Genomic DNA, 17779 nt, shown 5'->3' on the forward strand with positions numbered 1-17779 from the left:
CCACTTGCTTTTTCCCCTGCTCCTCCAGCCACCGTATATGGCCCCAATCCTACACTCCCCTCCACATCCGGAAGTAGCAAACGTTTCAATAGAGCATGCTTCGGCAGCCTGGGAAACCCTTGCCACACCTTCCGTGCAAAGTCCCTTACTTGTAAATACCTCAATTCATTTCCCTTCGGGAGCTCTATCATTTTCATCAGCTCCTCTAGACTTGTGAATCTCTCTTCCAAATGCAAATCCCTCGCTCTCACCAATCCCACCTCCTGCACATACCATCCGCCTCCCCCGGCTTAAACCCGTGGTTCTCACACAGCAGCGCTAACACCGTTATATCGTCCAACCTAAAGTGCCTCCTCCTGGACTGCACCACGGGCTCTCCATGTATCTCCTCTGGTGCCAGCGGTAGCGCCGCTGTCACCATGGCCCTTAGCTCGACCCCCTGCAAGACTCTTCCTCCATCCGAACCCCCTCCTTCCCACCATCGTCTCACTTTCTCCACATTCGCTACCCAATAGTATTCAGCAGGTTTGATAATGCCAACCCCCCTTCTGCCTCTGCAGCAGGGACCTCTTCACCCGGGGCACCTTCCCCGCCCATATAAACTCTGAAATGACTGCGTCCAACTTCTGAAAAAAGGTCTCTGAATAAAAATCAGGAGCGTCTGGAATATAAATAGGAACCTTGACAGGACATCAATTTTCACCACTTGGGCCCTCCCCGCCAGCTTCCGCAGTGTATCCCACTTCCTAAAGTCCTCCTTTATCTCCTCCACCAACTTTAAGTTCCGCTTGTGCAATGTTGCCCATTTCCCCCATCTCCTGGATTCCCAGATACCTAAACCTAACCCTGGCTACCCTAATTGGCAACACACCTAAATTAGCTCCCCGAACTGACTCGTTCACCGTGAACATCTCACTTTTCCCACGTTTAGTTTATAACCCGAGAAAGCCCCAACCCTCTCTAATAGGCTCATATTCCCCCCCCCATACTCTCCAGCAGGTCTGATACATGCCCCAGCAGGTCTGATACATGTAACAGCAGGTCGTTACCCATAACAACGACACCCAGTGTTCCCTACTCGCCCTCCTGATCCCCTGCCACTCTGCTGACCCCCTAAGAGCCATTGCCAAGGGCTCTATCGCTAGTGCAAACAGCAGTGGTGACACCTCGGCCTCGTTCCCCCATGCAACCCAAAACTCCATGAGCTCATCTCATTGACCTGTACACTCGCCACCGGGCCACAGCAGACACACCCATGCCACAAACTTTGGTCCAAATACAAACCTTCACAGGACCTCAAACAGGCACCGCCACTCCACCCAATCAAAAGTCTTCTCTGCGTCCATAGACACCCTTATCTCCGGTACCCGTCCCCTTGACGGGGTCATGATCACGTTCAATAGCTGCCTAATATTACTCGAGTTTCCTGCTCTTCAGAAAGCCCGTTTGATCCTCTGTAACCACCCCTGGAATGCATTCTTCCTTCCTCCCCGCCACAACCTCAGCCAGCACTTTCACGTCCCTATTCAACTGTGATATGGGCCTGTACAATCCACACTGAAGGGTCCTTTCCTTTCTTTGGTATTAGTGCAACAGTCACCTGTGTCATTGCCTCCGGTTGCGCCCCCTTCTCCAGTGCCTCGGCAAAAGCCCCGAGTAGGTGTGGTGCCAGCTCCAGTACAAACTCCTTATAAAATTCCATCTGGTAACAATCCTGCCCCGGGACCTTTCTGCTTTCCATTACCTCCCCCAGCCCTAGAGACTCCTAGCACCTGCCTTCTATCCTCATTCAGCCGTGGAAATTCCAGCCCATCCAACACCTGCCCCATATCCCCATCCTCACCTCCCAGATTAGCTCTATACAATTCCTCATAATATTCCCTGAACGTCTCATTTATCTTCCCCGGTTCTGACACTACCTCCCACTTTCCTGTCCGTACCCTCCGGATTTCTCTGGACGTGGCCTGCCTCCGTAGCTGATGGGCTAGCATGCGGCTCGCCTTCTCTTCGTATTTATACTGCCCCCCCTTTGCCCTCCATAGCTGCCCAACTGCGCTTCCCATCATCAACCTATCAAACTTCCCCTGTAACTTCTTTCACCTCGTCAATCCCTCCCATGATGGGGATCCTCCAATACTCTCTGTCCACCTTGACTATCTCATCCAATAATCATCCATACTCCTCTCTCCTCTTCTTATTTCCATCCACCTTAACAAGATAATCTCCCCCTGAACCACCACCTTCAATGCCCCCCCCGAATGTGGCCGGCGATACCGCCCCATTTTTGGTCACTCCACGTAATCCTTAAACACCGACCGCACTTTAACACAAAACCCCTTGTCCGCTAACAGCCCCAAGTCTATCGTCCATCCCGGCCTCTGCTCCTCTCCTGAGCCAAGTCAAATCTCCCGCCAATGCGTCGCGTAATCCGAGATTACTATCTCCGCGTACTGTGCCCCCACCAACACCTCACGGCTCACCACAAAAATATCGATCTTGGAGTATACCTTGTATACCTTCCCGTAACAGCCTCCCCGAACAGGCGCCGGAATGTGGCGACTAGGGGCTTTTCACAGTAACTTCATTTGAAGCCTACTTGTGCCAATAAGCGATTTTCATATATGTGTAAGAAGGAGTACGCCCTCTCCCCCGGGTTCTTCAATCTCCGCGGGTCCACCATACCCATCCTTTCCATAAACCCTCCCATCTCCTTCGCCATCTGCAGCCTTCCCATTGACCTGGGGCTCGACCTGTCCACCCTCGACTCCAGCACACAATTAAAGTCCCCTCCCAAATCAGCTGATATGTGGCCAAGTCCGAAGTCGCTTCTAGCAGCCCCCTCATGAACCCCACGTCGTTCCAATTCGGTGCATATACATTTACTGGCACCATGGCGTCCCCTCCAACACCCCGCTCACTATCACTTATCTCCCACCAGGGTCCCACACTTCCTTCGTACTTACAAATCTTGTCTTTTTAATTAGCAAAATGGCCACCCTGCGTGATTTTGAGTCAAACCCTGAGTGACATACCTGACCCACCCATCCCTTTCTCAGCCTTACCCGATCCCTTACCTGGAGGTGCATCTCCTGCAAGAAGACCACCTCTGCCTTCAAACTCCTTCGATACGCAAAGACTCGAGATCTCATCACCAGCCTGTTTAGCCCCCGCACGTTCCATGTTGTGAACCTTACCGGAGACTAGCGCCTCCATTCCTTTCTACCGTCCGCCATCCTCCCGTACCGATTCTGTCCCCTTTAATTTCACTCTGAACCGTGCCCATCCAAGATGGCCTCTTCTCCACCCATAACCACGCTTCTCCTGCAACACTGCCACGTTGCATCTCCAGGGGGTAACGGATCTGCGACCCGTGTGCCTCAACACTTCTCAACCCTCTCCATCGAGTGTTTCAGGGGTGCAACCACTTCTTCGATCGGTCCTCCTGCATTTCCTTTCTTTTATGGCGAAACTCCTCTTTAATAAATGCCATCAGCTGCTCCATCAGGGGTTTTCCAACCTGCGACCACCTTCCCTCTCCGCCATCTTTCCAATTGCTACTACACCATAGGTCGGTTCCAGTTCCTTGGCCAGGTCTTTCACCTTCTGCTGGGTCTGATAACCAGCAGACCTGCCACTCCCAGGGGGAACTTCTCCTCTCCACTTTCCCATCAAAATTCTCCCGTTTTCGTGTAAAAATAAGCTCAGATCTACATCTTCGAGCCGGAGCTGCCCTGTGTGCGAACACTCACTCCATGGCCGCCACTGGCAGTCCCTGCCTAATTTTTATTAAGCTCGTTCTTTGAACTCAATTCTGAGGGGAGGCAATGGCGTAGTGATATTGTCACTGGACTAATAGTCCAGAGACCCAGATTAATGCTCTAGGTACCTGGGTTTGATTCTCACAGTGATGGAATTTGAATTCAATAAAAATCTGGAATTAAAAGTCTTATGATGACCATGAAAGCATTGCCATGCAACCATTGTCGATTGTCGTAAAAACCCATCTGGTTTACTAATGTCCTTTCGGGAAGGAACTCTGGCATCCTCACCTGGTTTGGCCTAAATGTGACTCCAGTTCCACAGTAACGTGGTTGACTATTAAATGCCCTCAGATGGACAATAAATGCTGGCCCAGCCAGTGACACCCACATCCCCCCCAAAAAATTATAATTCCAGTATCCAAACTATTAAAATTCAAATGAACAGAGACATTTTTAGTGGGCAATAGAAACGTGCCATTGTGGTGTGATTGCCAAGTATTTCAAGTGACCAACGTGTTATTTTGCTTGGTATGTTTGTTAAATCCTTAATTAGGTCCATATGTTCATATTTGCTGTTTGTGATATATATCCCCACAGTCTGTTCATTTTCTAAGTTTTTTGTTTTCAAATTGAATTTGATCCATGAATGTCAATGCTAAGATATATTTAATATATTTTTAAAGTTGTGTACATTGCTATAGTTATTTTTGTAACTTGACTCCAATGAATTATATACAATGGTTATGGAAAATAGTTTACATGAATGCCATACTTTAAAAATAATTTGTACTGCGTAACAGTTATGCAGATTTATTAATGGCACCCTTAGTAAAATAATCAAATTTCCCTCAGTTGAATTGGTGTACTGCACTTTTGTGCAAACGGGGTGGAATATGTACTTTCAATAACCTTTATTAGTGTCACATGAATGCTTACATTAACACTACAATGAAGTTACTGCAAAAATCATCCCCTAGTTGCCACATTCCGGTGCCTGTTCGGGTACGCAGAGGGAGAATTCAGAATGTACAATTCACCTAACAGCATGTCTTTCAGGACTTGTGGGGAAAAAACTGGAGCACCCGGAGAAAACCAACGCAGACACGGAGAATGTGCAGACTCCACACAGCCAGCTACACAAGCTGGGAATTGAACCCAGGTCCCTGGTGCTGTGAAGCTACAGTGCCAACCATTGTGCATGACTCAGAATATTCTGATTTCTTAATTGGGTTCAACATTTAGAACAAAAAGCAGCTATCTTTGTAAATATCAGGGTTTCAATTATCAAACTAAATACCCGAGGGTTATCATACACTTCAGTACTTCTTGCAGTTACCCTATAAACCTATAATATGCTGCTGTGGGCATACAATAATGCCATCACTAGTGCAGTGCAACTGTGTGCTTGACCTATGGACTTGAAATGCTACCTTTCAAAATATTTTGACCGTTTTCAGGAATTTGCAAGTACAATTCTTATCATGCCAAACAACAAAATATAAATTAAAAGTTGAAACAATTGTTCATTATAACTCAATTTAATAACTTTAATCCTGGCCCTGTTTTCTGCATCTAATATTAACCTGTCCTTTCTGTTATTAGGTTTGAAAGTGGAGGTGACTCACTGTGGACAGATGAAAAGGAAATACCGAGTCTGTAATGTCACCCGACGGCCGGCCAGTCACCAGACGTGAGTACGCACCCCTGTGTAATGAACTGTACTTATCTTATTCGTCTGCACCAGTACAGCAAAGTTGAACTCTTAAGTACAGATGATTTAAGCACTAAACATGTGTACATTAGGTTTTTATGAAATACTGATTAAGTCTAATATATAATAACCTAGGATGCTTGATTAGAATACAGTGATCATAAGATGCAGAAGTATTTGTGGTGCAGTGTTATAATCTTCAGCTGTATACACTTGCACATAAATCTATATTCATATTTATGTGAAAACATGTATGAAAATGTTCTCATGAGCATCTTTGCTTCATAAGTACTAATTTCAGTTGGTATAATTTTTTTAAGTATAAATCTACCTGTCTTTTATATAATTAATGCTGGCTTAACTTACTCGGTCCAGTAAGCAGAAAACTTACAACTTGTATAAGTTGAACAGCAATTTTGGTAAGCTGAAACATGGTTACAGGGTGATCATGGTTGGGGAAATACGTTTTCTGGACGCACAATATTTTGGAAAGACAGGCAGAATGGAAAAAGAGGACGAGTAGCCCCAATAGTGAAGGATGATATAAGGACAGTAGCTACTTCAGAAATAGGGGGAGGCCATTCAGCCTCTTGAGCCTGCTCTGCCATTCAGTTAAATCATGGCTGATCTTCTACACCTCAATATTTTCTGGCACTATTCTCGGGTCTCCTCTTTACTATCTAGAAATTCCTCCTTATTGCAATTCTAAATGGTCTACCCCTTTATTAGTAGTGAGGCAGAATCTAACATTGAGTGGTGATTAGGAATTATGTGAAACAGTAAATTAGATTCAACGTCTCCGAAAAGCTATACCATTTGGATAGAGCATAAGAAAGACAAAACTGGAGCTTGTAACAAAGGTAGTGTAATACTTGTGGGGAACTTTCGTCCACCCATACAAAGATTAATTAAATTAGCACATAGTTTGGAAGATGAGTTAGTAGAATGCTTTTGCGTCCCTTTTCTGTGTTTGTTTTATATATTGGAATCCCGAAGTGAAACTCGTGCATTTATTTTTTATATTAAAATAACTAGCCTTGTCTATTTCCCCTTCCACTTCCTTGAGGTTTTAAGGTGTCCGGATTCCAGCCCAAATGCCGCTTGATATTTGGTTTGAACATTCTTTACTGATGTCTGATTGTGTAGACATTTTTGAATCCATATTCTTGCAATCTTCTTTTGTATTTGACCACCTAACATTAACTTTCCTCATGGTTATCAATTATTTGCCTCACCAGGTTTCCTCTACAACTGGAAAATGGGCAAGCAATGGAATGTACAGTGGCACAGTATTTCAAACAAAAATACAATTTGCAGCTTAAGTATCCTCACCTACCTTGTTTACAGGTGGGACAAGAGCAGAAGCACACCTATCTGCCACTTGAGGTAAAATTGAAATGTAGGGATTTGTATACTAAAGTGAGAAATTATAACATATTTCAACTGTTGGGGTCATCTGCAAGCCCACACATTTCCCATGGGCGATTAAAATATTTTGTTTCACGTTACCCCTGAGCGACCATTGCTTCAATCTCATAGTAGGAGCGGAAGAAAATGACATTGGTGCTTTTTTAAAAATGTTTAAATATTGTTTCTAGGTTATATCATCAAAGCTTCTCTGAATTAGTTTCTTCTATTCTACCCCAAGGTGGTAGACTTTCTTACCAGTATCAATTCCCTCAGGCAGTCATACTGCATTACCTCACCCAAGTGGTCATTATTCATGTGATCCATAAAAAGTGTCAGCTGGATATCTCCTGTAGAAGATGTTGCAGTTCAGATCCTGCTCTCGACTGGTATTTCCCTATGCAACTTATAAAGACACACTTGTGTCTTTTTTTTTTTCTTGCCTTGCTCAAAATGCTGCATCCTTCTGTAGCATTCCTGAAGCTGTCCTTGGTTAACAACAAGGATTGGGGATTGAACCTCGGGGAATTCCTGATTTGTACAATATAAAATGGTGACGTTACCTCCCAACTATGAAAATCTATGCCTCCAGTGGCGCAATTTCAAAATTGTCATATGATGCGATTTGGAAGGATTGTGAAGTGTGAGAAGGATAGTTATCGACTTCAAGAGGAAATGCAGGCTGGCTGGTGGAATGGGTGGACATGTGGCAGGTTACATTTAATGTACAGAAGCATGAAGTGATGCATTTTGATAGTAAACAATGAGGAGAGGCAATAAAAACTGAAGGGTACAATTCTAAAGGGGTTGCAGTTTATAAATTGTAGGAATTGGCAGAGCAGGTTGATAAAGTGGGTTAAAATGCATATAGGATCCTAGGTTTTATAAATGAAAGCGTAGAATACATTTAAGAAGGAAATTGTGATGAAGTATTGTAAAACACTTATTCAGCCTCAAACTGGAGTGGGTGCCCAATTCTGGGCATTGCACTTTAGGAGAGATGTGAAGACTTTAGAGAGTGTGCATAAAAGATTTACGACAAGAGACTTTCGGTGACAGCCATGGAATGAGTGGTTGCACACAGGGCAGCTCCAGCTCGAAGGCATTGGATTGAGCTCTTTTTACCCGAAAACGTGACAGGAGCGTGTAGCTGAAAGTGTGGAGGAAAAGTTCACCCTGTGAGTGGCATGTCTGCTGGTTATCAGACCCGGTAGAAGAAGGTTGAAGACCTGGCCAAGGAACTGCAGCAGACTTGTGGCGCAGTAGAAATTGGGAAGATGGTGCATGGGGAATGGTTGTTGCAAGCTGGAAAGCTTCAGTTGGAGCAGTTGACGTCGTTTATTCACGAGGAGTTCAGTCAGCAGGGAAAGGAGATGCATGAAGCTCGGTCAAACGCCTTCAAGGGAGTGGTAGTGCCCCTGAAAGGATCGATGGAGAGAGTCGGGAAGTGCCTGGCGACATGGGGGTCGCAGTTCTAGGAGGTGGAGAAGGTGATGTCCGATCACAGCGATCGGATGGTGGCATTAGAGACTGAGGCGGGGCTCCTGGGGGACCTTTGCAAATCGCTACGGGCAAAGGTAGAGGAGCAGGAGAACAGGTCCAGAAGGCAGAACTTGCGTGACTTGCCAGAAGGGGTGGAAGGCACGAATGCCCAAGATGGCACTCGAGGATGCTGCGGGGCTGGTGGCGGAGAGGGTGCTGGATTAAGCCCTGGAAGTGGATAGGTTGCACAGGTGTCCCCAAGCCAGAAGCCGAGATGGGAGGGCCGCCATGGGCATGATTTGTGAGGCTCCATAAGTTTGTGGAGAAGAGGATCCTGCGGTGAGCCAGGGAGAAGCAAAACTGCAAATGGGAGGGGAACAGGAACAGGATCGAAATCTATCAGGACATTTGAGCAGAGCTGGTGAAAAGGCGCGCCGGGTGATTTATAAAGGCCGGGAGTACTATTGTGAAACCCCAGAGGAGGCCATCGACTTCATTAGAGTTAGAGACCATAAACTGGGGGAAGAACTGAATGCTGATGGAGGTGGAGGAGCTGGAACAACAGAGATTGAAAGTGGCGGGTATTGTGGGGGCTGGCGCATTGGGGGCTTTTATTTGGGTGGGTTGATTTTGCCGTTGTGACTGTTTGCTAAGAACAATACAGCACAGGAACAGGCCCTTCTGCCCTCCAAGCCTGCGCCGATCACGTGTCCTATCTAGACCAGCCACCTGTATCCTTCTAAACCCCGTCTGTTAAGATAAGTCTTAAAGGTCGCTAATGTATCTGCCTCAACCACCTCACTTGCAGTGCATTCCAGGCCACCATCGCCCTCTGTGTAAAAAAAAAAAAAAAAAAAAAACCTTCACCCGCACACCTCTGCTGAACCTTTCCCCCATCGCCTTGAACTTGTGCCCCCTTGTAATTGTCATTTCCGCCCTGGGAAAAAGCCTCCAACTCTTCACGCTATCTATACCCCTAATAATTTTATAAACGTCTTATCAGGTCGCCCCTCAGCCTCCGTCTCTAGGGAGGACAATCCCAGTTTATTCAATCTCTCCTCATAGCTAATACCCTCCATACCAGGCAACATCCTGGTTCTTTTCTGTACTCTCTCCAAAGCCTCCACGTCCTTCTGGTAGTGCGGTGACCAGAATTGGACACAGTATTCCAAATGTAGCCTAACAACCATTCCATATAACTAACATAATTTTCGAGGTTTTATACTCTTTACCCCATCCTATGAAGACAAACATGCCATATACTTACTTTTACCACCATTTCCACCTGTGCTGCCACTTTTAAGGATCTGTGGACCTGCACACCCAGATTTGTGTCTCTGTGCTCCTGATGGTTCTACCATTTATGTAATAGCTCCCACCTGAATTTGACCTACCAAAATGCATCAACTCTCATTTGTCCAGGTTAAATTCCATCTGCTATTTCTCGGCCCAATTTTGCAGCCTATCTATATCCTGTTGTATTCTCTGACGATCTTCATCACTATCCGCAACTCCTGCAATCTTGGTATCATCCGCAAACTTGCTAATCAGACCTGCTACGTTTTCTTCCAAGTCATTTATATATATATATTACAAAGAGCAGAGGTTCCAGTGCAACACCACTAGTTACAGACCTCCATTCTGAAAAACACCCTTCCACTGCTACCCTCTGTATTCTATGGTCAAGCCAGTTCTGAATCCATCCAACTAAGTTTCCCCCCTGACCCCATGCGATTTAATCTTTTTGCATCAGCTTGCCATGAGGGACCTTATCAAATGTTTTACTAAAGTCCATGTAGACAACATCCACAGCCCTTCCCTCATCAATCACTTTTGTCACCTCAAAGATTCATATAAGGGGCAACAAGTTTGTAACGGGGGAAGCCCCCCTGCTGTTTGTGGTTTTTCTGGAGTGGGTGACCTTTGGATTTGGATCTGTCTTTGTTTGTGTGGGGGGAGGTGGGATCCACAGGGAGCCGGCATTTGCACAGACCAAGGAAGGGTGGGTGGAGGGGTAGATAGGAGGAGCCTTCAGACAGGAGCTGCCACGCTGGTAGGTAATGCTGGTGAATGGAAGTGAGGTGGGGGAGGTTGGCCCTGTGAGGGAGTGAGGCAGCAGGAGGGTATGACGTAGCAGTGTTGGAGTATCAGTGGGGTCATGGACGGAGAAGGGGGCCATCTTAAATGGCTGGAATTAAAGGAGGCAGAGTTGGAATTGGAGGGTGGCGGACAGTAGAGGGGAGTGGAGGCGCAAGCCTCCGGTACAGTTCGGAACATGGAACATAAGGGGATTGAATGGGCCGGCAAAGAGGTCTTGGGTTTTCGTGCACTTGAGGAGCTTGAAGGCGGGGGTGGTCTTTCTGCAGGAGCTGCGCCTCCGGGTGGATGGTCAGGTTAGGCTGAGGTAGGGATGTGTGAGTCAGGTATTTCACTCGGGGTTTGATTCAAAGTCGTGGAGGGTGGCCATCCTCCTGAGCAAACGGACAGTGTTTGTAGGGACCAAGAAAGTGCGGGACTCAGGTGAATTGTGTGAGATAGTGAGCGGGCTGTTGGAGGGAACGCCGGTGAATGTGAACGTTTATGCGCTGAATTGGGACGACTTTGGGTTTGGGAAGGAGTCGCTGGGAACGATTCCGGATCTGGACACGTATCAGTTGATTCTGGGGAGTGATTTTAATTGCGTGCTGGAACCGAGGGTGGATAGGCCAAGTCAAGGGAAGGCTAAGGATGGTGAAGAAGCTGGGAGAGTTTATGGAAAGGATGGGAATGGTGGGTCCGTGGATGTTTAGGAACCTGGGGAGAGGGAGTACTCCTTCTCGCACGTATGCAAGATATACTCCAGCAATGACTTTTTCGTAGCGCGCCGAGCAGTGTTGGTGGGGGTGCTGGGGCGGAGTATGCGGGAAGCGTGATCTCCGATCATGCGCCATACCGGCCATAGGTTAGACTTGGCTTGATGCCGGAGCAGAGGCCGGGATGGGGCTTTGATTTGGGGCATTTGGCAGACGAGGGGTTCTGTGAGAAGGTGCGGACGACGTGGAGTTGAATCACAATGGAGAGGTATAGGGGCGGCACGGTGACGCAGTGATTGGCACTGATGCCTACGGCGCTGAGGACCCGAGTTCGATCCTGGCTCCATCACTGTCTGGGTGACGTTTGCACAGTCTCCCCATGTCTGCGTGGGTTTCACCCTCACAACCCAAAGATGTGCAGGTGAGGTGGATTGGTAACACTAAATTGCCTCTTAATTGGAAATAAATAATAATTTGGTACTCTAAATGTTTTTTTTTAAAAGAATGGAGGTGTATCGGCACCAACATTTGGAGGCTTTGAAGTGGTGGTTTGGCGGGAGGTTATCTCGTTCAAGGGGCACAGAGGTAGGAGGAGGATGGGCAGTTGTTGAATGAGATAGTCAAGGTGGACAGGAAATATTTGAATGCCCCCTTTTCAAGGAGGGGTTGGCGGAGCAAAAGAAGTTACGGGTCAGTTTGACGGGAAAGCAGTAGGGCAGCTATGGAGGGCAAGGGGGTGCAGTAAGCCATATGCTAGCCCATCAGCTACAGAGGCAGGCCGCAAAAAGGGAAATTCTGAGAGCACGGACAGGGAAGAGGGAGGTAGTGTCGGAGCCAGGGAAGATTAACAAGGCGTTCAGGGAGTTATATGAGAAGTTATATCGGGCCGAACCGAGTGGTGAGGAAAGGGTTCGGGGCAGTTTTTGGATGAGCTGGCATTCCCAAGGCTGGATGAGGAGGCAGGCACTGGAGGAACCGCAAGGGCTGGGAGAGGTGATGGATACCCTAAAATGGATGAGGTCAGGGAATTCCTGGAGCCGGATGGTTACCCGGCGGAGTTCCATAAGAAGTTTGCGACGGACTTGGCATCGCATTTACTGGGAATGTTTAGCAAGGCGCTGGAGAAGGAGGAACTACCGGAGACACTGACCCAGGCGTCGATCACTCTAATCCCGAGGAAGGGGAGAGACCAGTTGGAGTGTGGGTCATACAGGCCCATATCACTGTTGAACTCGGATGTGAAAGTGTTGGCTAAGTTAGTGGTGGGGAGGGTGGAAGGATACGTTCCGGGGGTGGTTGCAGAGGCCAAACTGGTTTCATAAATGACTGGCAGCTTTCCAGTAACATAAGTCTGTTATTCAATGTGATCATGACCCCATCGATGAGACAAGTACCCGATCTCTATGGACAAGTTGAAGGCTTTCGACCGGATGGAGTGGCCCCGATGGCTTGTTTGTGTACGGACAAACAAGATGGGTTCACAGAGCTTCAGGCTGCACAGGGAAGCGAGGCAGGGGTGTCCCCTGTCGCCACTGCTATTTGCACTGGCGATAGAGCTCTTGGCGATGGCCAGTAGAGTGGTAGGTAATTGTGAGGGCAAGTAGGAAACACTGGATGTTGCTGTACGCAGACGACCGGCTGTTGTTCGTTTCGGACCCATTGGAGAGTTATGGGAAGAATTATGGACATACGAGAGAGGTTCTGCGTCTTTTCAGGCTAAAAAAAAATCTTTGTCTCAGTTGAATGTTGGAAAGAGTAAGGTGCTTCTGATGAATGTGGCGGGTCGGGCAGCCAAACTTGGGGTTTTGCCATTCAGGATTGCCAGGGACAGGTTTAGGTATTTGGGGGTTCAGGTGACGGGGGAGTGGGTGACGATGGCATACATTACACCTGACTCTGGCGGGGACGGTACAGGTGGTAAAAATGAACGTCCTGCCAAGGTTCCTGTTTTTATTCCAGACCCTCCTGATCTTCATTCCGAAGGCCTTTTTCCAGAAACTGGATACCAGCGATTTTGGAGTTTATATGGGTGGGGAAGGTACTTCAGGTGAAGAGGGCCCTGCTACAGAGGCAGAGAGGGGTTTAGCATTCGTAAATCTGTTGCACTACTACCGGATGGCGAATGCAGAGACGGTGAGGCAGTGGGGGGGAAGGAAAGGGGTTAGAGTGGGTTAGGATGGAGGAGGCCTGTAGGGTATCCAGCGTAAGGCTATGGTGACAGCCCATGATTAGGGTGTGGAACCAATTGAGGAGGCACTTTAGGATGATGGGAGGTCTGCGCTAACACTGCTGTGTGGGAACCATGGATTTAAGCCGGAGGAGACATGTGGCATGTATAGGAGGTGGGGCTGGTGAGGGCGGGGGATTTATATCTGGAGCAGAGGTTTCCAGATCTGGAAGACCTGAGGGAGAGGGCAAAATTGCCGAAGAGAAGCGAGTTCAAGTAGATGCGAGTGAGGGACTTTGCGTGGAAGGAATGGAGAGGGTTTCTCAAGCTGCCGGAGTATACCCTGTTGGAGCGGTTGCTGTTCCCGGATGTGGAAGCGGGGGTGGGGGGTAGGATTGGGGATATACGGGGAGCAGGGGGAGCACAGGTGGTGAGAATTAAGGAGAAATGGGAGGAGGAGGTGGGGGGGGGGGGGGGGGGGAGGGAAGAGGAGACTGCGGTGAGGCGGTGTGTAGGGTGAATTCTATCTCAACATGTGCGAGGATGTGTTTGATTCAGTTTAAAGTGGTGCATGTGAATCGGACGAGGATGAGTGGGTTCTTCCAGGGGGTGGCAGACAAGTGTGAGAAGTGTTGGTGAGGACCAGCAAACCACATGCACTTGTTCTGGGGCTGTGATATTTTGGAGAGATACTGGGAGGGAGTGTTTGAGACATTATCAAAGATTGTGAGGGTAGAGGCCGGACCCTATGGTAGCGATTTGTGGGGTCTCGGAAATACCGGAGCTGATGGAGAGGATGAAGTCTGATGTTGTGGCCTTTGCCTCTCTTGTTGCCTGGCGAAGGCTTCTGTTGGAATGGTGGTCGACAACGCCTCGGGGTGGCGGCCTGGCTAGGGGACCCATATGACTTTCTCCAGCTGGGAAAGATGAAATTCGAATTGAGGGGGATCAGCGGAGGGCTTTGAGATATGGTGGGGACTGTTCGTGACCAGGTTTGAGGAATTGTTCATCGTGGGATGGAGGGAGGGGAGGGGGTGAAAAGGGGGGAAATTCTGCACAGTTGTGAACTAGAGGTGTGAAGAATGTTTTCTCATTTATTTATGTTTTCATACTTTTGAATATGTCTGGAATGAAGATTTACGACTATGGTTCTAGTTAGGATAGATTGAAGAAGCTGGGTTCTACTGGAGCGAAGTGAATGTTAAGAGGAGATTTGATAGTTGTTCAAAATCATGAAGTCTAAACAGTAAATAGTGGGGGGAAGCTCTTCCCTTCTGGAGGAGTGGACAAGAAACGGAATGTCCAGATTTGGGTTGTTTGCAAAAGCGCCAAAGTTGACTTGAGAAACTTTCTTTTAGATATGAGTGGCGAGGGTTTTGAATGCACTGGCTGAGCGGGTGGTAGAGGCAGATTTAGTTGTGGCTTCAAAAAGGGAATTGGATAAGCACCTGAAAATAGAACGGGAAATGAGTGAAATGTGGAAAGGGCAGGAGAATGGGACTAGCTGAATTGTTCTTGCAGAAAATTGACACAGACTAGGAGGGTCAAGTGGTCACCTTCTGTGCTATAACCATCCTATCATTCTAAATTAAACTTAAACAAACATGCTTGTAGCTGATTTCTGTTGCTAGAAGTGCCTGCATACATTTCCTAGTTAAATTGCCCATATAAATTCAAATATAGCATACAAAGAAGCAGTGACAAAAAGATAGTTAACGTGCTTTGCCTGTCCTTCCTTGATCTCAATTAGCACAAAAGTGGGGAACTGGAGACAAATGTTTAGCTGAGTGATCTGCATGGTTCAGACTAACAAGCAATTGCCCAATATATTGTATTCTCCCTTCTCTCACTCTTGAGATGGCATCGTACATAATACCCATTTAGTTTAATTATGGGAAAGAAATGCCCACTTATTATCTATATTGTAACCTGCTTTTCGCAAAGGTGTGTTTAAAAAAAAATCAGCTTCTAACTATATGAATTTATTGTGTTTCAATTTCCATTTGTAGGTATGTAACATTGTCGCAGGGCAGCGTTGCATCAAGAAACTAACAGACAATCAAACGTCAACAATGATCAAAGCAACCGCACGATCAGCGCCCGACCGACAAGAGGAGATTAGTCGTCTGGTAAGTGGGGGTGAAATACTGTTTAGATTTTCATTTTTTAAGAAATTTGGTGCAAATTCACCGAGAGCTGAACTAACCAGGAAGCACATCTTGAAAATGCAAATGTTTAGAACAAAAAGGCGAATGGAAAATAAACTCCTTTTTTTATTTACTGATCACGGGTTAGTATAATGGTTCGAATATGGCCATGAAATTGTGTGTGTGTGAAATTGTGATGTTTCATATTTAGTATCTGCAATGATCATTTCCTTGAAGTAAAAATCCTTAAAATTTGGCCAATTAACTGTGTTGCACCTACATTGGACCGAACTTCACTGCTCATAATTGATGGCTGGGTACTATTGAATGTCCAGTATTGTTTTGCTTGCATCCGCAATTATGATGAACTTCCTCTTACTCTAAACTAAACTAAAAGACTGTTCAAACAATGCTCCAATTAAATTATTTTATTCCATTTGTGGAAATCTGATCAGCTGCACATCAGCGCATTTTGTTGTGCAAAATCAGAAAATGCACTCAATATATGTTTCCTTTGGTCACTTGTCTTGTCCATGTGATTGAATTGCAATTTGCTGCCATAATGTCTGTAACTGAGCTGCAGTTTCTTTGTCAAATTATGAAAATGGCATGAAGTACACCTATTATCTTGTAAACAGTTGCCATTAAGTCCTCCATCATTAAAATGTGTCTTGTAAAATAACTTTTGGAATACATATCTTTTTTTTAAAAGGTGAAGAGTAACAGTATGATTGGCGGGCCAGATCCATATTTAAAGGAGTTTGGTATTGTCGTTCATAATGAAATGACTGAGGTTACAGGTCGAGTGCTGCCTGCACCGATGCTCCAGTATGGAGGCAGGGTAAGTCTGATGTTGGACGGAAGCAGCTGGAATTGTGAATGCACAGGACTTGAAGTAAGTGATATAGCACACTGCTACGCAATATGTATGAGCTATACAGCAAAACTATTTTAAGCAAAAGTATTTACCAGCAACTGTTTAATTCTGGCACGTTAAAATTCTTGCTTCATTTGGAAGCTGCTGCTCTGCTATATTTGACAGTGTCCAAGTGCTGTCCAAAATAGATTTCAAGTTGGGCTTAAGTTTCTTTCTTCCTCATGGGGACAAAAATACAGAGATTATGTCTGAGGAGAGAAAATATGTTGGTGGTAAAATTTTTCTGCAAAGTACTTTTTATATGCTAGCTTTTTGTTTTTTAAAAAAAAAGTTTCGAATTTAAACCTAATTTCCGTGTACAAACAAAAACTCCACTGTTTACATTGGCTAAGAGTTCTACATCGCAGTGCATAATGACAGCTAAATCAATATTCTTTCCACCAGAATGTGGGGGGATTATGGATATTTGGAGAGTAGTTATCTTTGACAGTTGGAGTTTGTTCATGTGTTTCAGTTAATTTTATGTTAAGCTTAAAAAAATGCTTCAGGGGAGACTCCACTTGCATACATCTAGGTTTGGGGCGGCATTGTGGCGCAGTGGTTAGCACTGCTGCATCACGGCGCCAAGGACCCGGGTTCAATCCTGGCCCCAGGTCACTGTCCGTGTGGAGTTTGCACATTCTTCCCATGCCTGCGCAAGTCTCGCCCCCACAACCCAAAGACTTGCAGGGTAAGTGGGTTGGCTACGTTAAATTGCCCCTTAATTGGAAAAAAAGAATTGGGTACTCTAAATTTATTTTAAAAAATCTAGCTTCAGGTTTAAAATATTTTCACTTTTCCACCTCAGTTTAAACATGGAAGATCCATCAGCTCTAAACAAAAAAATGTCTTAAAGGTGTGTCCGTGTTTTCATTTTTATATGTGCAAATAACATTTCTCATTTACTAGTTGAAGTTACAAATTTAATCCTGGTCGCACAATTCAAAACTGCCATTTTAGCACTTGGTATAATTTTTTCATATGTAGATCAATTTTTTGAATTGGAGGAATATGCTACTGTTACAATGCCCTCCTAAAGGCAAATTTCCACTCTGAGGTGACAGTCTGAATCAGCCAGTTTGCTCAAGTAGTTATATACTGATGCTGAGCTATATATACTGTAGTGCTTCTCTTTCATAATTATGAGAACCAAACCCCTCCTTCAGTTGTGGCCCTTTTGTGCTCAGCCATACAATTGTTGAAAACTGTAAGTCATTCAGAATAGCTCAGGACTATGCAGGGTTTGCAAGTTGCATCCTTAATCCTGTCTATGTGTGAAGTGCTTGATCTGATTTCATTTATAAAAATATATATTTCTTCAGTTCTCATTCTTGTATTGCCCTCCATAATACTATAGGTTAAGTTGTCAATAAACAAATCGCACATTACAATGTGC

The 17779-nt window shown here is 45.9% G+C and overlaps 1 protein-coding gene across 2 annotated transcripts in view; it reads left to right on the forward strand.

Annotated features, from left to right (window-relative positions):
- ago4 (argonaute RISC component 4) overlaps positions 1-17779 on the forward strand; it is a 146956-nt gene that overhangs the window by 87990 nt on the left and 41187 nt on the right. The window contains exons 7-10 of one of the 2 annotated variants that reach the window (XM_072501152.1): positions 5364-5451; positions 6711-6858; positions 15330-15449; positions 16180-16362. In XM_072501152.1, the coding sequence (XP_072357253.1) occupies positions 5364-5451; positions 6711-6858; positions 15330-15449; positions 16180-16362 (539 nt within the window). The remainder of the gene's footprint in view (positions 1-5363; positions 5452-6710; positions 6859-15329; positions 15450-16179; positions 16363-17779) is intronic. The other variant, XM_072501153.1, reaches the window with a different exon arrangement.

The sequence above is a fragment of the Scyliorhinus torazame genome, chromosome 1, assembly GCF_047496885.1.
Source record: "Scyliorhinus torazame isolate Kashiwa2021f chromosome 1, sScyTor2.1, whole genome shotgun sequence".
NCBI classification, from domain to species: domain Eukaryota; kingdom Metazoa; phylum Chordata; class Chondrichthyes; order Carcharhiniformes; family Scyliorhinidae; genus Scyliorhinus; species Scyliorhinus torazame.